The sequence below is a fragment of the Bos javanicus genome, chromosome 2, assembly GCF_032452875.1.
Source record: "Bos javanicus breed banteng chromosome 2, ARS-OSU_banteng_1.0, whole genome shotgun sequence".
Classification (NCBI taxonomy): domain Eukaryota; kingdom Metazoa; phylum Chordata; class Mammalia; order Artiodactyla; family Bovidae; genus Bos; species Bos javanicus.
The window spans coordinates 26,100,502-26,122,793 of NC_083869.1; the positions used below are offsets into that span (position 1 = coordinate 26,100,502).

The following is a 22,292-nucleotide window of genomic DNA, read 5'->3' on the forward strand; positions in this document are numbered from 1 at the left end:
ACTCCCCTGCTCCTGCTCCTGGTGTTTAACCACTTTTACTACTTAATGGCTAACTGTATTATACTGAGAACAAGAAAAACTAATTGCCAAATCTAGTAAATTCGTGCTGGCATTATTTTCTTCACTACATGAAAGGAGGAGGACATGCTGACATCTTACAAGGCCTAGCAATCAGGAGGCGAGCATAATAAAGATGGAATGTTTCTATGTACCCCTAATAAAATCCAGTATTTCCATCATTTTAGAAATATGCAGTAACTCTGAAGGGACTTCAAGCCACAATACAGAAAGCAGGTCATCATTACCTTTCCCAAGAAAGTCAAATGCTGAACGATCAGGTGGGCACTTTCCGTCTTCCCAGAGCCACTTTCTCCGCTGATGACAACGCACTGATACAGAAAATGAAGTGTCGGTGAACAATTCATAGCACAGTAACCATCCTGTGTGTTCAGCTATGGTTTTCATATAACATCCACCACTGTTCACCTTAACTCTTCACTGAGCAATACATCTTAGGGATCTTTCCATTTCAGTACACTGAGAGCTTCTTTAACCTTTTTAGTCTTTTGTGGCTCCTTTGTACAGATGTACCATAGTCTATTTAACCAGTCAGAATGGATACTTGAGTTTTTCCCTATGTCACTACAAACAATACTGCAATGAACAGCCCTATGGATAGGTCATTATATTTATGCAGGTTCATTTGTAGAATAAATTCCCAGAAATGGGATTATTGGACCGAAAGGTAAACACATTCATAAGTTTGATAGATTACACCAAATGGCTTTCCTAAGGGCTGTATGACAGTGCCTACCCTCCTGCAGCATCACCACCTGGGTATGTTGGATTTCTGCTATTCTGATAGGCAAAACACTGTATCTCGGTAGAGTTTTAATCTGCACTTTTATTATGAGTGAGATTGGCCATCTTTTCATAAGTTTAATGTCATTCATATTTTCCTTTTTTGTGCCCAGTCTATATATCCTTTGCCTTCTTTTAAAAATATTATTGGTCTTTCTATCAGTTTTTTCTAGGAGCTCTTTATGTATAAAGGAGATTAGTGGGTGTGGTATAATAAAAAACATATATTGGGTCTTTGCCTCTGGTTCCTGACTCTGAGCTCCTAAACTTTTGGAATGTCCTGAATGATAGAACTGGTGGAGCATCCTTTGTTATTCACAAACAAGTCCCTTTCAAGCAAATATAACTGCTAACCAAGTGGTTCAAGGTGGAGCCCAAGATAGCTTCAAGATGGGAGCTGATCACCAAAAAAGACCGAAAAAGATTTAGGGGGAGGGAACTTTCAGCTTTACCATTCCAGCTTCTGGAGAGGAGAAAAGGGCTAGAGACTGACTGAGTCATAAAATCTCTTGAACAATGAGATTCAGAGAGCTTCCAGTATGAATATGTTGCAGGCCTGGGAGGGGCCTGTGCCTAGAGAATGCATAGAACCTTTGCACCATTTTCTCTCCTATATCTTGCCCTAAGCATCTCTTCCATTTGGCTGTTTCTGAGTTGTGTCCTTTATAAAAACCCAGTAAACACAAGTATTTTTCTGAGTTCTGTGAGTCATTCTAGTGAATTATCAAACCTCAGGGGGATTCTGGGAATCCCTAAATTTGTAGTCAGCCAGGCAGAAGAGTGGGTAGCCTAGGCACCCCATTCACAACTGGCGTTGAAGTACAGGTGGTCCTGTGGACTGAGCCCCGAACCTGTGAGGTCTGTGCTAAATCTGGATAGCTAGTATCAGAATTGAATGGAACTGAATTGTTAGACATCCGGTTGGCATTAGGGAATTGCAGAATTGGCTAGTGTTGGTAGAGACACAACATTTGGTGCCAGAAGTGGTGTCAGAAAAAAGATAACACAGTGGGATAACTTTGTAACTTGAAAAACACATATATCTCCCTTCATTTACTCCTGTCTATGAATTCTGTGGACATTTCACAAATCTCTGGGAAAGGTAATAATTTGGAGAAGCCAAGTTTCTAACCCATAGTTAATCCATGTATTCCATTTTATAATTTGCACTATTTCAAGTGTTCCTCAACAAATCCAAAACTGGATTTCACAGGTCTCAGGAAATTTATACATTGTGCTTCTCTCATAAAAATTTCTCATGAAATTAGACTGTTTCTATTTCAAACAGAATAAACACACCAGGGAAAAAATACATATTAAAAGTAAAGGAAGGGCCAAAGGTTGGATATGCCACCACTGTGAACTGGAGGTCCAGACAGTTACAATTTATGGGTGAGCTTTGTGTTAATAGCATTGAGTTTAAGATTTGTACAGTTTTTACCCAATTCATCACAATTTCTTAGCAGCTAAACAGTGCGGTACGTGACCATTATCAGCCTGTGTGCAGTATTTCATACAAAAAGGACTGGACCGTGAACTTTCTGAAACCTTCCTAGGAAAGAACTTAATTTCTGTCATTCTCCATCTTGTTTTTATTATAGTCATTACCATGTCATCAGTTTTGTGTTAGCTCTATGTTCTCATATTAGAATTATCTTATTATATTTTAGGGATTCCCTGATAGCTCAGTTGGAAAAGAACATGCCTGCAATGCAGGAGACCCCAGTTCAATACCTGGGTCAGGAGGATCTGCTGGAGAAGGGATAGGCTACCCACACCAGTATTCTTAGGCTTCCCTTGTGGCTCAGCTGGTAAAGAATCTGCCTGCAATGTGGGAGACCTGAGTTCGATCCTTGGGTTGGGAAAATCCCCTGGAAAATGGAAAGGCTACCTACTCCAGTATTCTGGCCTAGATAATTCCATGGACTCTACAGTCCATGGGGTGGCAAAGAGTTGGACATGACTGAGCGAATTTCACCTTCTATTATATTTTACCAGGGAAAATGAGTGTATTTGAGGAGGATGTCTCACATTTCTTGAAAAGGGTTTCTACATTCACTTGTTCCTCTAGTTTATCACTACTCCTGTCCCACTGAGCTACTATTTCATTGCCTATTTCCTTGAGTCAGTATCAGCAACCAGAATGGCAAGTTTTTAGGAAAACTCAAGAGCTCCAAAGGAGGACAGAAAACATCCTACTGTGGGACTTGGTGGGGAAGGACAGTTAAGTTCTTACCTGATCTTTGCTGAAAGTAACCATGCATTGATAAGCAGCATCTGCTGATGCAAATATGTGGGGGGGATTTGAGGCACGTTTCACTCCATGATACAGTCTAGAAAACTGAAAAACATTAATTTAAAGAACTCTTCTAATGTCCTAATACCCTTTGCCCATAAAACCAAAGCTGTGTCACTTTTCAGGGGAACTGTGGCATCAGAGAGGCTGTAGAGCAGAGTCTCTGGAGTCTACAGGCCTGACTTCAAATCCCAGTTCTTCACTTACTGGCTCCATAGCTTGTTCAAGGACACTAACTTCACTATGTGAAGTCTCCTCATCTGCCAAATAGGCTTACTAACAGTACCCATCATGCAGGGTCATGAGAAATATCCAAGGCAACCCAATGCCCGGTATACAGTAAACGCTAATTTAACGTTAGCTGTTATCATTACATCTTAACTTAAAAGTCACCCCCAAAGTGTACGAATTTTGTTGCACTATTATTTTCAGTTTGGGGTATGTCCACCCATGGTATTTTATTCTCACTTTTTCTCCCTTTTCATTTTTCCTTGAGATTTCAAATTTCCTGTTAAGGAGCCACATGCTCAAAAACATTCCTTACCTGTGGAGAGTATATGCTTAGATTCTGGAAGGGGTTTAAGGCAATTAAGATATCTCCAACATATGTGTAAATAAGTAAATCCACATAACGCTTCTGCAGCTGATGAATAATTGTATCCTAAGAAGAGGATAAATAGTACCGAGAGTAAGCATTATTTCTAGTCAAGGGAGAGATATTAAAAATAACAACAAGTGTATTCTTACAAGAATAATTTTCTCCAAAAGATTAAAATAGTCCATTTAAATTATACCCTATTGATTAGGACCCTAATGATCCTAAATGCAGATATTTGCCTTGAAAGAAGAAAAAAATTAGGAATATACTATTTAAAAGAATTCAGCCCATTTAGGACTTGCTAAAAAACACTGACGTATCTGACAAGAGTTTTGTTATTATTAAAAAACTGTTTGACCCCATCCAAATGTTCTATTCAGAATGCGATTTAATAGGCCATTCCTATTAATAAAGTACAGATAAATTGTAACTTCATTTTTCAAAGCATTACACTTAAAATTTATGTGGTGGGAATGTAGAATTGAACACTTTTATATCACACTTTAGTGATTCATACATTGCATTTAAGGGTCCCCAGAGTTAGAAACAGCAGAAGCAGGCCCAATGCAATTAACAGCTCTATTAAACATGCATATTTTAAATGGGGATTATCACAATTTTCAAATTTGGAATTCAAGCTATATTAGCTTCACTATTTCCCTAAATGAAGCTCTTCTTTATGAAGAACAAACAACTGTCTTAATTTAAGGGTTAAATTGCACTGTTCTATAAACAGAAAATACTTTCAGCTGATATAAAAACATCTTTTAAGCCTGGAATATAAAAGCCTTCAAGGGAAAACTCCAAATCCTTTTCTCTTCACCATTTAGGACATTTAGGGGACTATAAATGAACACAGAACAACACGGGATCATAGTCACAGCAGCCAAACATCCTTGAGTTTCATCCCAGGGCTACACAAACCAAGTCTCAAGTGACCTTAGGAGAACATGGTCTACGACAGAAAGATCAGACCAGTCGTGTGAAACAAATGTCCTTGGTGAAAATTGCCTATTAAATATTTAGTACCTCATCCAGGACCTCCATATTGACCAAGTCATCCTCAAGGCAGTATTTTTCAGCATCTTCCACATGATAGGGTCTTTTGGTGTGCATCCTTTCATGCCTAGAGTTTATCCAGAGAATATTAGTACTAAGGCAGTAAAAAATATATCAGAAACTAGGCCACAAGAACAATTCAGCCACTGTCTTATCACACAACACGTTCAGAGACTTCAGAGAAGGGATAGGAAGAGCAAGCCTAGTCCAAGCCCTCAGCCCTCTCTCATCACTGCAGAAATTCCAGAGGAAAGGGGTGCTCCAGCATTCAAGCCTTCAGCTGCGGTGAGGAGCACTGCCAAATGGGCCCATATAATACTCATATCTGCTTTTCTTAAATGCCAACCACAGTACTTCCTCACATTATTTTCTGTTCAGCATCAGACACATAATTCTCATTAAGGTACTTCCCTTGAGGTCCCCTCTTGCTTCCACCATCACCACTCCCCATTTTCTGGGGAATTTTTAAAGCTACAGAAAACTTTAGAGAATAATATAGCAAATACAAATGAATCAAGAAACACTCATATTTTATCTTGTTTGTTTTAAATCCCTTTGTGACCCACTCCACTTTATTCAGTTCAGTTCAGTCACTCAGTCGTGTTTGACTCTTTGCGACCCCATGAATCGTACCATGCCAGGCCTCCCTGTCCATCACCATCTCCTGGAGTTCACTCAAACTCATGTCCATCAAGTCAATGATGCCATCCAGCCATCTCATCCTCTGTCACCCCATTCTCCTCCTGCCCCCAATCCCTCTCAGCATCAGAGTCTTTTTCAACGAGTCAACTCTTAGCATGATGTGGCCAAAGTATTGGAGTTTCAGCTTTAGCATCATTCCTTCCAAAGAACACCCAGGGCTGATATCCTTTAGAATGGATTGGTTGGATCTCCTAGCAGACCAAGGGACTCTCAAGAGTCTTCTCCAACACCACAGTTCAAAAGCATCAATTCTTCAGCACTCAGCTTTCTTCACAGTCCAACTCTCACATCCATACATGACCACTGGAGAAACCATAGCCTTGACTAAACAGACTTTTGTTGGCAAAGTAATCTCTCTGCTCTTGAATATGCTATCTAGGTTGGTCATAACTTTTCTTCCAAGGAGTAAGCGTCTTTTAATTTCATGGCTGCAATCACCATCTGCAGTGATTTTGGAGCCGAAAAAGATAAAGTCTGTTTCCACTGTTTCCCCATCCATTTCCCATGAAGTGATGGGACCAGATGCCATGATCTTTGTTTTCTGACTGTTGAGCTTTAAGCCAACTTTTTCACTCTCCTCTTTCACTTTCATCAAGAGGCTTTTGAGTTCCTCTTCACTTTCTGCCATAAGGGTGGTGTCATCTGCATATCTGAGGTTATTGATGTTTCTCCCGGCAATCTTGATTCCAGTTTGTCCTTCTTCCAGCCCAGCGTTTCTCATGATGTACTCTGCATAGAAGTTAAATAAGCAGGGTGACAATACACAGCCTTGACGTACTCCTTTTCCTATTTGGAAAATAGGAAATTTGGAACCCGTCTGTTGTTCCATGTCCAGTTCTAACTGTTGCTTCCTGACCTGCATACAGGTTTCTCAAGAGGCAGGTCAGGTGGTCTGATATTCCCATCTCTTTCAGAATTTTCCAGAGTTTGTTGTGCTCTTCACAATCAAAGGCTTTGGCATAGTCAATAAAGCAGAAGTAGATGTTTTTTTGGAACTCTCTTGCTTTTTCCATGATCCAGCGGATGTTGGTAATTTGATCTCTGGTTCCTCTGCCTTTTCTAAATCCAGCTTGAACATCTGGAAGTTCACAGTTCACATACTGTTGAAGCCTGACTTAAGAGAATTTTGAGCATTACTTTACTAGTGTGTGAGATGAATGCAATTGTGTGGTAGTTTGGGCATTCTTTGGCATTGCCTTTCTTTGGGATTGGAATGAAAACTGACCTTGTCCAGTCCTGTGGCCACTGCCAAATTTTCCAAATTGTTGGCATATTGAGTACAGCACTTTCACAGCATCATCTTTTAGGATTTGAAATAGCTCAACTGGAATTCCATCACCTCCACTAACTTTGTTTGTGGTGATGCTTCCTAAGACCCACTTGACTTCACATTCCAGGATGTCTGACTCTAGGTTGGTGATCACACCATTGTGATTATCTTGGTCGTGAAGATCTTTTTTGTACAGTTCTTCTGTGTATTCTTGCCACCTCTTCTTAATATCTTCTGCTACTGTTAGGTCCATACCATTTCTGTCCTTTATCGAGCCCATCTTTGCATGAAATGTTCCCTTGGTATCTCTAATTTTCTTGAAGAGATCTCTAGACTTTCCCATTCTGTTGTTTTCCTCTATTTCTTTGCATTGATCGCTGAGGAAGGCTTTCTTATCTCTTCTTGCTAGTCTTTGAAACTCTACATTCAGATGCCTTTATCTTTCCTTTTGTCCTTTGCTTTTCACTTCTCTTCTTTTCACAGCTATTTGTAAGGCCTCCCCAGACAGCCATTTTGCTTTTTTTGCATTTCTTTTCTATGGGTATGGTCTTGATCCCTGTCTCCTGTACAATGTCACGAACCTCCGTCCATAGTTCATCAGGCACTCTATCAGATCTAGTCCCTTAAATCTATTTCTCACTTCCACTGTATAAACATAAGGGATTTAATTTAGGTCCTACCTGAATGGTCTAGTGGTTTTCCCTACTTTCTTCAATTTAAGTCTGAATTTGGCAATAAGGAGCTCCTGATCTGAGCCACAGTCAGCTCCCAGTCTTGTTTTTGCTGACTGTATAGAGCTTCTCCATCTTGGCTGCAAAGAATATAATCAATCTGATTTTGATGTTGACCATCTGGTGATGTCCATGTGTAGAGTCTTCTCTTGTGTTGTTGGAAGAGGGTGTTTGCTATGACCAGTGCATTCTCTTAGCAAAACTCTATTAGCCTTTGCCCTGCTTCATTCCGCATTCCAAGGCCAAATTTGCCTGTTACTCCAGGTGTTTCTTGACTTCCTACTTTCGCATTCCAGTCCCCTATAATGAAAAGGACATCTTTTTGGGTGTTAGTTCTAAAAGGTCTTGTAGGTCTTCATAGAACTGTTCAACTTCAGCTTCTTCAGCATTACTGGTTGGGGCATAGACTTGGATTACTGTGATATTGAATGGTTTGCCTTGGAAACGAACAGAGATCATTCTGTTGTTTTTGAGATTGCATCCAAGTACTGCATTTCGGACTCTCTTGATGACCATGATGGCTATTCCATTTCTTCTGAGGGATTCCTGTCCACAGTAGTAGATATAATGGTCATCTGAGTTAATTCACCCATTCCAGTCCATTTTAGTTCGCTGATTCCTAGAATGTCGACGTTCATTCTTGCCATCTCCTGTTTGACCACTTCCAATTTGCCTTGATTCATGGACCTAACATTCCAGGTTCCTATGCAATATTGCTCTTTACAGCATCGGACCTTGCTTCTATCACCAGTCACATCCACAACTGGGTATTGTTTTTGCTTTGGCTCCACCCTTCATTCTTTCTGGAGTTATTTCTCCACTGATCTCCAGTAGCATATTGGGCACCTACTGACCTGGGGAGTTCCTCTTTCAGTATCCTATCATTTTGCCTTTTCATGCTGTTCATGGGGTTCTCAAGGCAAGAATACTGAAGTGGTTTGCCATTCCCTTCTCCAGTGGACCACATTCTGTCAGACCTCTCCACCATGCCTGCCCATCTTGGGTGGCCCCACAGGGCATGGCTTAGTTTCATTGAGTTAGACAAGGCTGTGGTCCTAGTGTGATTAGATTGACTAGTTTTCTGTGAGTATGGTTTCAGTGTGTCTGCCCTCTGATGCCCTCTGTACCAATTTCTTTACCCAGTCTTATATTGATCCACATTTAGGCTGATTCCAGCTTTTTACTATTATAAACAAAACAGCACTCAGTATCTTTATCTGCATCCCCTTGCATATATTTGTGAGATTTTCTCTAGGGGCTGTTGCTCCCCAGGCATTTAAAAACTTCCTGCCTATTAAATTAGAAGTTACTTCCTGATCCCTATTAGTGATAGATTTGAAGAAGGAATATTTTAAGCAGGTATTAGTCATCTCTAGTACTAGAATCAACTTTTCTGCTAATTCATATAAAGCTCCAAAGTGGATGAAACTTAATTTTACTTAGTAAAATCAAATTTATAACCTAAGCATTTAAAAATTGTTATTAAACAGAACAGTTTATTCATCTCTATTCTATCATATTAGTGATATGAAAGAAAAATAGGTTTGGAAAACGGCTTTTTATAAAAACTCAGAGCTGCTTCTATCTAGCCACTTTGCTAAATAAAAAAGCAAGAAGGTCCATATTTCTGGCCAAATCCTCTTCACATAAAACCCAATCAGTTTTTTCCCTTAAAGTTCATCATAAAACCAAATACTGTAACATATTTTTAGTAAACTAATTAAATTCTCATCATATTAAATTCAGCTAGTTTATATCCTTCCTAAACTTATAGCTTGCAATCATATGAAATAGGTTATGTTAGAGTTTATTTCAAGCATCTTTTAACAAAGAAAGTCAGGAATTTAATAACAAAGAAAGTCAGCCCTGGTTCCAGAATAAGGACTCTCCATTCTCTCCCCGTACTGAATGCAAGTAAATATGTTGGATACAATGCATGATATTCTCAAAGGTACGTGGTAACAGGCTGACTGAGAGAATCAGAATTCAAAATATCATTGAATAAAATGGCAAGTTTCCTAGGAATTTTTTTTCTTCCAGTAACTCCTGACCTGAACTTGAAGTCAGCCTGATCTGCATACAGGGATGTCAATCTTCACACTGTGTGGCATTTTTATAACCAACTAAAAATGGAAGCACTGACAAACCTCAGTTGCAGTATCACAAATAAATAAACTCTACTACAAAGTCCTGACTTTAACTATGAACATGTACAACGCAATATTGAAGGACTGAAACTATTATCTTCTGAACTCGTAGAGTTAATCTATATACCAATCTATCTGTCTCACAGATTTAACCTCCAGGAATTATGCAGATGTTATCTGCAAATATGAGCTTGATTCTCATAAAATCTCCAGTAATATTTTATAAACAAGAAAAACCTTTTAAAAGATTTAACCTGCTGTCCTTAGCAGTGTATGACCTTTTCTCATGTGTATAAGCAATTAACTTTGGGAGCAATTATTTGCTCCCAAAATTGAAACTAGCAATCTAGAAGTTGATGTAGATGTAAGGTTTTCCACTCTGATAAAGGCCACTTCATTTTCTCAACCAGGGGAAAAAAAATATGCCAGCCATATCTCTATCTTCCTCAACTAGTGTTCCTCTGAAACTGCTACCTGCTTCATTTTCCTGCTTTGGATACTGGAAAGGTTTGGAGAGAATAAAGAGAAAAAATTATTTACTCCAATTTTTATATTTTAAAATTGACATTACCCTAGATTACATGTTTATTCAAAGTGTTACACGGTTTTATATTTATGCATTTTTAGTTGAAGTTATTCAAAATAAATTTGGTTTAATTTTTCTACAGTTTTCTAGAGTTAAATAATTTGTTGTCACTGGTTAACAGATGACACCACCCTTATGGCAGAAAACAAAGAAAACTAAAGAGCCTCTTGATGAAAGTGAAAGATGAGAGTGAAAAAGTTGGCTTAAAACTCAACATTCAGAAAACTAAGATCATGGCATCCGGTCCCATAACTTCACGGCAAACAGATGGGAAAACGGTGGAAACAGAGACAGACTATTTTTGGGGGCTCCAAAATGACTGCAGATGGCGACCGCAGCCATGAAATTAAAAGATGCTTGCTCCTTGGAAGAAAAGCTATGACCAACCTAGACAGCATACTAAAAAGCAGAAACATAACTTGGCCAACAAAGGTCTGTCTAGTCAAAGCCATGGTTTTTCCAGTAGTCATGTATGGATGTGAGAGTTGGACTATAAAGAAAGCTCAGTGCTGAAGAATTGATGCTTTTGAACTGTGGTGTTGGAGAAGACTCTTGAGAGTCCCTTACACTGCAAGGAGACCCAACCAGTCCATCCTAAAGGAAATCAATCCTGGATATTCATTGGAAGGACTAATGCTGAAGCTGAAACTCCAATACTTTGGCTACTTGACGCATAGAACTGACTCATTTGAAAAGACCCTGATGCTGGGAAAGATTGAAGGTGGGAGGAGGAGACTACAGAGGATGAGATGGCTGGATGGCATCACTGACTCAATGGACATGAGTTTGAATAAACTCCAGGAATTGGCAATGGACAGGGAAGCCTGGCGTGCTGCAGTCCGTGGGGTCACAAAGAGTCGGACACAACTGAGCAACTGAACTGAACTGTCAACTTAAAATTTCCTTTAAATTCACATGCTCCACCTAGTGCCTTATTTGAGAATAGCATCTATTATCAGTTGTTGAACACTTCCTTATTTAATGTGAACATTACAGATTTCCAACTGTATCCAACTCTGGATCTAGTATTCCAAAGCTTAGAGGGATGGAGAGATAGATAAATGGTGGATAAAGTAAACAAAGGGCTTCCCTGGTGGCTCAGACAGTAAAGCATCTGCCTGCAATGCAGGAGGCCTGGGTTCAATCCCTGGGTCGGGAAGATCCCCTGGAGAAGGAAATGGCAACCCACTCCAGTACTTTTGCCTGGAAAATTCCACAGATGGAGGAGCCTGGTAGATCACAGTCCATGGGATTGCAAAGAGTCAAACACGACTGAGCAACTTCACTAAAGTAAGCAAAAAGTATTCTATTAAACTAAGAGTTATGGTAAGGAATTACAGTTTTGATGATTTAGAAGACATTTGCAAAATTCAGTTTTTTGCCAGATTTTCTATTAGTTTTTATGAAGCCCTAAGCACATTGTCTGCCACGCCTGGATTTCCAGATAAATGGAGTTTGGGGGTTAAAGCTTACAGAAGATGAGACTCAAAGCTCTGGTTTAGGCTGGTTCTCAGAGTTTGGGTTTTGTGTGGTAGTGGGGGAGGTAGTGGTGAGTAGGGTTGACCTAAGAATTCAGGGTTCAAGAAAAGAGGAAACTGGTATCTGAGTCCCCAACTCAAGTAAGGTGGGAATGAGTGAAAGTCTGAAACATCAAGTCTAAGAAAATAATCACTGGATCTGAAGAGTGGGTGAGACAGAGCCAGAGGTGGAGCCTAGGAGCTCCTCTAAAACAAGAGTGGGCACAGATGGAACACAGGATAGAGGGATTTTTTGGAATGCCTTGCTGCTGCTGCTGCTAAGTCACTTCAGCCATGTCCGACTCTGTGTGACCCCATAGACGGCAGCCCACCAGGCTCCCCCGTCCCTGGGATTCTCCAGGCAAGAACACTGGAGTGGGTTGCCATTTCCTTCTCCAGTGCATGAAAGTGATAAGTGAAAGTGAAGTCGCTCAGTCGTGTCCGACTCCTCGCGACCCCATGGACTGCAGCCCACCAGGCTCCTCCTTTCATGGGATTTTCCAGGCAAGGGTACTGGAGTGGGGTGCCATTGGAATGCCTTAGGTCCAGTTTATGAGGAGGAAAGGAGCTGTAGAGGGTATGAAGCTGACTCAGACACTGAGAGAATAAACCCTGGAGTGCTGTTGCCATCACTATAGCTTAATCTCTATATCTGTATTAGGTTAAAACCATTTCTGTGAGTTCTTTTTAATGTCTCATCACTGACCTGTGGACTTCTTTATTTGAGCTGTTGGCCCTATGAATAATATTGATCATATAAGACATATTATGTCCCAAAGTGACTATTTAAACCCTTAGCCTGTTCCTGTCCATCAGCTCTGCCTGTGGAAGCAGTAACTTCAATGTAGGTAGGTCTAACAGGGCAGCAAGAGCTTCACATAGGTGTGGCAGGATACATTCTTCCCTCCACCCCGACTATGTAAAAGAACAAAGAGATAGAAGGAAGGCCTCTAAATTATAACTGAAGAGTAGGAATGAAACAAAATCTTTTAGCCTAATAATGACAAGGGAATGTGCTAATTAGAGGTTAAACTCTGCATTGAAAAATGCCTGATTGTCTTTTAGACAGCTGCCCTGTGACAAGAGGACCACTGGGAAGGCCACCTCTACCTCCACCCCTCCACACTTAGGATCAGAGCCCTACCCTCCACCCGAGAGAGGAGCCAGTAGAGGCGAAAAATGACTAACCCGCTTATCAGATTCCAGATAAGTAAGTAAAATCTGTTGGGCATGGAGAAGAAAATGAGTAAGGGAGAGGCTTGGAATCACAGGTGGTGGTCCTCAAGAGTCTAAGACAAAGATTCTGTGGCTATATACAAAGCTTAGAGACATGCTGACAATTTGGATACATTTAGAGAAACCTTTCCTTTATCATCACATTCAGTGGCTCTCATATAGTACGGAAAACGTTACTCAAAGTGGGGATAGAGTACTATTACTCCAACAAAGACAGGGATGTTGAATATTTCTTCCAAGTCATTATTTCCATTTCAGTATATCTCCTGATAACAGGACAGATGAAAGAAACTTTTGACTATAATTATTTAATCATGGACCTAGCATGAGAAAAATAATGGCAGACCATCTAGGTGTACCATTATTTTTTGGTACACCTGGAGGGCATGGTAACCCACTCCAGTACTCTTGCCTGGAGAATCCCCACAGAGAGAGGAACCTGGCGGGCTACAGTCCATGGGGTCACAAAGAGTCGAAAACGACTGAGTGACTAAGCACATCTAGGTGTAACTTCATCCTGTTGTTTAGTTGCTAAGTTGTGTCTGACTCTTTCGTGACTCAACAGGAAACAGGAGATGGCAAGAGTGAGCATCGACATTTTAGAAATCGGTGAACTAAAATGGACTGGAATGGGTGAATTTAACTCAGATGACCATTATATCTTCTACTGTGGGCAAGAATCCCTTAGAGGAAATGGAGTAGCTATCATAGTTAAAAAAAAAAAAAAAAAAAAAGAGTCTGATGCAGTACTTGGATGCAATCTCAAAAACAACAGAATGATCTCTGTTTCCAAGGCAAATCATTCAATATCACAGTAATCCAAGTCTATGCTCCGACCAGTAATGATGAAGAAGCTGAAGTTGAACAGTTCTATGAAGACTGACAATCTAAAACTAACCCAAAAGAGATGTCTTTATCATTATAGGGGACTGGAATGCAAAAGTAGGAAGTCAAGAGACAAGCTGGAGTAACGGGCAAATTTGGCCTTGGAGTACAGAATGAAGCAGGGCAAAGGCTAATAGAGTTTCGCCAAGAGAAAGCACTCGTCATAGCAAACACCCTCTTCCAAAAACACAAGAGAAGACTCTACACATGGACATCACCAAATGGTCAATACCAAAATCAGATTGACTGTATTCTTTACAGCCAAAGATGGAGAAGTTCTATACAGGCAGCAAAAACAAGACCAGGAGCTGACTATAGCACAGACCATGAGTTCCGTATTGCCAAATTCAGACTTAAATGGAAGAAAGTAGGGAAAACCACTAGATCATTCAGGTATGACCTAAATCAAATCCCTTACGATTATACAGTAGAAGTGACAAATAGATTCAAGGGATTAGATTTGATAGACAGAGTGCCTGAAGAAATATGAACAGAGGTTCATGACATTGTACAGGAGGCAGGGATCAAGACCATCCCCAAGAAAAAGAAATGCAAAACGGTAAAATGGTTGTCTGAGGAGGCCTTACAAATAGCTGTGAATAGAAGTAAAAGGCAAAGGAGAAAAGGAAAGATATACCCACTTGAAAGCAGAGTTCCAAAGAATGGCAAGGAGAGATAAGAAAACCTTCCTCAGCAATCAATGCAAAGAAATAGAGGAAAACAATAGAATGGGAAAGTCTAGAGATCTCTTCAAGAAAATTAGAGATACCAAGGGAACATTTCATGTAAAGAGGGCACAATAAAGGACAGAAATGGTATGGACCTAACAGAAGCAGAAGATATTAAGAAGAGATGGCAAGAATACACAGAAGAACTGTACAAAAAAGATCTTCACGACCCAGATAATCACGATGGTGTGATCACCAACCTAGAGTCAGACATCCTGGAATGTGAAGTCAGGTGGGCCTTAGGAAGTATCACCACAAACAAAGTTAGTGGAGGTGATGGAATTCCAGTTGAGCTATTTCAAATCCTAAAAGATGATGCTGTGAAAGTGCTGTACTCAATATGCCAGCAAATTTGGAAAACTTGGCAGTGGCCACAGGACTGGACAAGGTCAGTTTTCATTCCAGGCCCAAAGAAAGGCAATGCCAAAGAATGCCCAAACTACCACACAATTGTATTCATCTCACACACTAGTAAAGTAATGCTCAAAATTCTCTAAGTCAGGCTTCAACAGTATGTGAACTGTGAACTTCCAGATGTTCAAGCTGGATTTAGAAAAGGCAGAGGAACCAGAGATCAAATTGCCAACATCCGCTGGATCATGGAAAAAGCAAGAGAGTTCCAGAAAAACATCTATTTCTGCTTTATTGACTATGCCAAAGCCTTTGATTGTGAAGAGCACAACAAATTCTGGAAAATTCTGAAAGAGATGGAAATACCAGACCACCTGACCTGCCTCTTGAGAAACCTGTATGCAGGTCAGGAAGCAACAGTTAGAACTGGACATGGAACAACAGACTGGTTCCAAATAGGAAAAGGAGTACGTCAAGGCTGTATATTGTCATCCTGCTTATTTAACTTATATGCAGAGTACATCATGAGAAACACTGGGCTGGAGGAAGCACAAGCTGGAATCAAGATTGCCAGGAGAAATATCAATAACCTCAGATATGCAGATGACACCACCCTTATGGCAGAAAGTGCAGAAGAACTAAGAGTCTCTTAATGAAAGTGAAAGACGAGAGTGAAAAAGTTGGCTTAAAACTGAACATTCAGAAAACTAAGATAATGGTATCCAATCCCAACACTTCATGGCAAATAGATGGGGAAACAGTGGAAGCAGTGAGAGAATTTATTTTGGCTGAAGGAGATCAGCCCTGGGATTTCTTTGGAAGGAATGATGCTAAAGCTGAAACTCCAATCCTTTGGCCACCTGATGGGAAGAACTGACTCATCTGAAAAGACCCTGATGCTAGAAAAGATTAAAGGCAGGAGGAGAATGGGATGACAGAGAATGGGATGGCTGAATGGCATCACTGACTCAATGGACATGAGTCTGAATAAACTCCAGGAGTTGGTGATGGACAGGGAGGCCTGGCGTGCTGCAGTCCATGGGATAGCAAAGAGTTGGACATGACTGAGCAAGTGAACTGAGCTGAACTGGACTACAGCCCACCATGATCCTCTGTCCACCTGATTTCCCAGGCAACAGTACTGGAGTGGGTTGTCATTTCCTTCTCCAGGGGATATTCCTGGCCCAGGGATGGAAGCCGAGTCTCCTGCCTGGCAGGCGGATTCTTTATCACTGAGTCATCTGGGAAGCCTAATACCATCCTACTGAGAGCCAAATATGAATGAAGTTACCACCTAGATAACTTTAAGTACATTAGTCTATCTTGATCTGAAATTTAAGCTTATATGTATCAAATAAACATTATAATACAAAGATTAAAAATACAAGAATTAATTGGGGGGAAATCTCTAAAGTATCACCCTATTTTTTCATTTAAACATAGTTTTGACCGTAATTCCAATAAATCAGCATCTTATCAATTATATTAAATTAATTTGACATAGCTACCTTCTCCAGGCAGTAAGAATCAGTGACAGCAGCAGAAACTTAAACATCAATTCACTTAGTTATAGACAGACAGAGACAGATATGCTGTTCAGTCATGTCCGACTCTTTGCGACCCCATGGACTGCAGCCTGGCAGGCTTCCCTGTCCTTCACCATCTCCCAAAGCTTGCTCAAACTCATGTCCATTGAGTTGGTGATGCCATCCAACCATCTCATCCTCCTTCCCCTCCTGCCTTCAATCTTTTCCACCATTAGGGTCTTTTCTAATAAGTTGGCTCTTCAAGTCAGGTGGAAAAGTATTGGAGCTTCAGCATCAGTCCTTCCAATGAATATTCAGGACTGATTTCCTTTAGGATTGACTTGTTTGATCTCCTTGCAGTCCAAGGGAGTCTCAAGAGTCACAGTTCAAAAGCATCAATTCTTTGGCGCTCAGCCTTCTTTATGGTATGGATTTGTTTCTTGTCTGTTAGGAAAATCCTTAACCTTCTATATGTCAATCATCTTCAGCACTTGATGAAGTAATCATTCAAAATTCGTCATTTACACAGGAGTTCAAGAAACCAACAGTGTGTGTGTGTGTGTGTGTGTGTGTGTGTGTGTGTGTGTATTGGGGCGTTACATGTTTACAGGTAATAAAGGAAGCAAGTGAGCAAGACTTACTGGAAAAAGCTCAGCAGTTAAGCAGTGAAGTAAATATCTGTTTTTAAAGGTCATTGCTGCTGTTTGAAAAGAAATCAGAAAAGCTGAGGTCATTGTTTTAATCATTGTTTTAAAGCCTTAGGCAAATTGCAAGAGTATAATCAAAATCCATTAAACAGAGCAGGAAACAACCAGCAACTTAATTGCTCTACCAAGTAATACTTGGTAGTAGACCCTTGGCATTTGAGGGTTTAACATTTGTGGTTTCAGCTAATCCCAAACCACCCACTGGGGAAGGAACAGCAGGCTGGATTTTGCAATTTTCCTGAGGCCAGAAGCTGAATCCACAATGGGAGGCTGGGAGGTGGGAGAGGGTCAGGTCACAGCACAGCCAACCATTGGTTTCCCTGCCTCCACGGCCACTGTAGACAGTGGTTTTTACTCTTCTCCCACTAACCCTTGTGAAGTGCTTTTTTAAAAATTCATATCTTCTCTAACTTTGATAGTGATAGGACACACCAGATGATATTGATGAATTCAGGGATTTCCAAAAGTGATTTGGGGAAAAAGTCCTTTTGAAAGTCAAAGAAATGGGAGCTGATGTAAGGGAAATGGCCAAATTGTTTCACAGTATCCCTGACAGGTTAAGTAAAAATGTAACTCTAAACTGTTGTTCATGGAATATCAGGGTTATTTAACCTCCTTCAAGAGAGAGTCAGCTTTGGGTACATAACCTCTCTACTGTTCCTGAATTCAACATATGCTACAGCAAAATTATAAATTACTGGAAAAACTTAAATTCCAACAGTTTCACTCATTTAATCAGCATCAAGAATTGGTATCAAATCTCAGATAGTACAACATAATGTGAAAAGGGAATGGATCAGTCTAGCTGTCCCCCCAAACTGTACCATTCAGAAGAGAATGCTTAGACCAGGAGACAGCACCTGGGACCTCACCATTTAAGCCCTTTTTTTATTCTGTGAATGAAAAATACTGCCTGCCTTATCCTTGAACAAAGGATGTTGCAGCCATCAGGCCATCACATTACAACCTCACTGATGGTGAGCTCTGAGGGAATTCAGGATGGAAACTGGATGCCTGATGCCCACCATTGAGCAGTCAACTGCTCCACCCACCCTGAATGGTGCACCCCGAGGAGACGCAGGATGGGAAAGCACAGGATGCTGGCCCCAGATAGCTAAGGTGCATATCAAAGGAATGATTCCAGGGAGCCCACAATCTTGTATCTTCCCATACATAGAGAGGCACTAAATTCCTTAACTTGAGATATCTGGTTTTCTTTAATTAACTGTAATCTTTGGATGTTCTGACCATTTGGTCTTCATTGCAAAAAAAAAAAAAGAAAAAAAAAAACTTCTATGTATCCTGGACCCCCACCTTGCCTCTTTGGAGCAGTTCTCCAGAGTTATCTGAGATGTTGTATCCCAGGCTTAAGTTCTCAGTTGTGTCCACCAAGTAAAGCATAACTCTCAATTTTTAGGTTGTACATTTTTTTTCAGTTGACAATATATAGTACAGCTTCTGCTCTATTGTGAATAAGCCCCCCATGATTCCTAACCTCACTCCTGAATACTCATCTATTTCCTCATCACAGCTGAAATGGACCATTTCCCTATAACATTCCTGTTCGCCCCTACCCCACCTTCCATCCACTTACAGTGAGGGAATAGGGGAAAGGAGCTTCCTCCTTGCTCCCCTCTGCCTTTTCCCATCCATTGTTCTCCCTGACCAGTCTCTCTCCTTGAAAAAGTTCACATCACACTCTTAAGTCATCTTCTCCAGCACTTGGCCCCCATTTGCCTTTCTCTCTCACTCCTTCTCCTGATACCAGGCTTCGGTTTTCCCATACCCTACCAATCACTCCTTGTTCTACTCTTTCCCTTCTTCTCACTACTGCACTTGACTAGTCTTTTGCAGACCTGCCCCACTTCTAGGTATTAAACACATTGTTCTTGCCTTGATTTGAATTTTAAAAATTCGGAAGTCAACACTTTCTTATCACTGAGACAAGAGCTGGGACTTTATTGGGGGCGGGGGCTCCAAAATCACTGCAGATGGTGACTGCAGCCTTGAAATTAAAAGATGCTTGCTCTTTGGAAGAAAAGTTATGACCAACCTAGACCGCTTATTAAAAAGCAGAGACATTACTTTGCCAACAAAGGTCTGTTTAGTCAAAGCTATGGTTTTTCCAATGGTCATGTATGGATATGAGAGTTGGACAATAAAGAAAGCTGAGTGCTGAAGAACTGATGCTTTTGAACTGCTTTTTGAACTGTTGGAGAAGACTCTTGAGAGTCCCTTGGACAGCAAAGAAATCCAACCAGTCTGTCCTAAGGAAATCAGTCCTGAATATTAATTGGAAGGACCAATGCTGAAGCTAAAACTCCAATACTTTGGCCACTTGACGCATAGAACTGACTCATTTGAAAAGACCCTGATGCTGGGAAAGATTGAAGGCAGGAGGAGAAGGGGATGACAGAGGATGAGATGGTTGGATGGCATCACCGACTCAATGGACATGAGTTTGAGTAAACTCCGGGAGTTGGTGATGGTCAGGGAGGCCTGACGTGCTGCAGTCCATGGGGTCGCAAAGAGTCAGACACGACTGAGTGGCCAAACTGAACCAATCACTTTGTTAATTCTTTTCACATTGTGATTTCAAGAGTCTTCTTTGTTGATTCTTTAAAAATTTTTATTTCTCCTCTACTGAAGCTGTCCACAATTGTGCTGTGACTAGTTCCCAGTAATCTCTCAAAGGTTCCTGAGAACTCAGTTCTACAATCTCTTTTCTCACCATCCTTTCACTGCATCTGCTCTCTGTCTTCATTGTAACCACCAGTCCCCTGACCCAGACGCATGTTCAAAGTCAATAAACCGCTCTGGCTTCACTTTTCTTCCACACTCCCAAAAGGCCTCGGGGATACACTCCTACTCAGATTCTTTTGCCCCCATGTCCACCCATAATGTCCATCCAACCCAGTCTCCAACCTGAAGACCACAGTATCTTCTTTGTCTCCTCCAGCTCCTGTGGCTAAGAATTGCGAGAGACGATAGATGGAAAAGGTGACAGTGTTAATGGTACAATTTTACGGAGGTTCTAATGCCAAATGGTCTCCTGAATGCTCTGCATGCATTATCTTAGACACTGATTAATTCCACTAAAATACATTGCTATTTGATGAAGTTCCACCTGGGTTTTCTGTGCTATTGAGTAATAGTTACATCCATCTTTAATAAACTCTTTATCATATTTGTCATATTGGCTATTTCAAAGATTTAACACTTCCCTGGAGTCCACAGCCCATTCCCAACTTTGAGACCACTTTGCTTACTTTTTTGGAAAGCTAAAGGCCATACAACATCAATGTCCTCATAGCATCTCCTCTTCCCCCTGCCCTTCATATTTTCTGGGTATCACAACCTTTCTGTGTCCTTCCCAACCTAGATGTGTTTTCTAAGGTCAGTCTTTCTCTTAGATGCTTAATTCTCCTCCCTTGTGCTTCCTCTGTTACCTTCTCTGTTTTCAGTGCCTCCTTCCTTAGACGATCCTTCCCTCACCTATCCAAGTTCTTCCCCATTCTGCCTTCTGCCTTCTCTGCCTTCTGCTCCACAGCCCCCTGAAAATACCAACTTTTCTCTCCTCTCGGGAAAGTACTAAAGTGGATAGAACATTCCCTGCCTTTGCAGGAACAGTAAAATATGTCCACCCTATAGGCTATAGTTCTCATTTCTCTACATTAACTCTCAAAACTAAACAAGTCTGTGCTGCTGAGGGGCCCAGTACTGTCTGGACTATTGAAGAACACTTCTTTGGGCAGAAAGCTAGAACCTTTGTGTGAATCTGTAAGTACACAGCATAGCATGGGCTGTGTAGGGCATCTGATAGGATATGAAGAGGAAAAAAAGCCTTTTCACTGGTCTTTGTTTCTCAGTGTCTTGCAGTTTCTATTTGATTGAAGTCTGAAGCAGGGTAAGGAGCCCAATTCAGGCAGACACTGTAACACTTCTCTCTTCCCTAATCTCTCTCCAATTCACCACTAAGTCCTGATGATACTATCATCATACTATAAGGTTGGGGCAAAATTAATTGCGGCTTTGCATTGCTGAAGTTTGCCATTTTATATTCAAATACATTCTTAAAGAAATGTGGTTAGGTTATACATCATTTAAATGCATATTTCTTACTTTTTTTTTTTTCTTTGCTAATGACATTACTTGCTATCTATATTTATTTTAGACTGGGGAAATGATGTTAGACAAAAAGAAAACTCAAGTGATTTTCTTATTCAAGTTCAAAATGGGTCGTAAAGCAGCAAAGACAACTTGCAACATCAACAATGCATTTAGCCCAGGAACTGCTGATGAACATACACTGCAGTGGTGGGTTAATAAGTTTTGCAAAGGAGACGAGAGCCTTGAAGATGAGGAGCGCAGTGGTCAGCCACAGGAAGTTCGCAATGACCAACTGAGAGCAATCATCAAAGCTAATCCTCTTACAGCTACGTGAGAAGTTGCTGAAGAACTTCAACATCGACCACTGTATGGTCATTGTGCATTTGAAGCAAATTGGAAAGGTGAGAAAGCTTGACAAGTGGGTGCCTCATGAGCTGACCAGGAATCAAAAAAATCATCATTTTGAAGTGTCGTCTTCACTTATTCTACAAAACATCAACAAACCATTTCTCTATTGGATTGTGATATGTGACAGAAAGAGGATTTCATGATGACCAGCTTAGTGACAGGACTGAGAAGAAGCTCCAAAGTACTTCCCAAAGCTAAACTTGTACCCCCAAAAAAAGGTCATGGTCACTGGTGGTCTGCTGCTGGTCTGATCCCCTACAGCTTCCTGAATCCTGACAAAACCATTACATCTGAGAAGTATACTCAGCAAATCAAGGAGATGCACTGAAAACTGCAATGCCTGCAGCCGGCACTGGTCACCAGAGAGAGGCCAATTCTGCACAACATCTGACCATACATCACACAACCAACGCTTCGCAAGTTGAATAAATTGGGCTACGAAGTTTTTCATCATCCACCATTTCACCTGACCTCTCACCAACCCACTACCACTTCTTTAAGCATCTGGACAACTTTTTTTGCAGGGAAAATGCTTCTACAACCATCAGGACTCAGAAAATAGCTTTCTAAGAGT

At 40.8% G+C, this 22,292-nt stretch overlaps 1 protein-coding gene across 1 annotated transcript in view; it reads right to left on the reverse strand.

The window, feature by feature from the left end:
• MYO3B (myosin IIIB) overlaps positions 1 to 22,292 on the reverse strand; it is a 372,181-nt gene that overhangs the window by 246,023 nt on the left and 103,866 nt on the right. The window contains exons 4-7 of the mRNA XM_061435661.1: positions 4,785 to 4,881; positions 3,702 to 3,818; positions 3,098 to 3,202; positions 306 to 389 (exon numbers count right to left, since the gene is read on the reverse strand). Of these exons, the coding sequence (XP_061291645.1) occupies positions 306 to 389; positions 3,098 to 3,202; positions 3,702 to 3,818; positions 4,785 to 4,871 (393 nt within the window). The 5' untranslated portion in view covers positions 4,872 to 4,881. The remainder of the gene's footprint in view (positions 1 to 305; positions 390 to 3,097; positions 3,203 to 3,701; positions 3,819 to 4,784; positions 4,882 to 22,292) is intronic.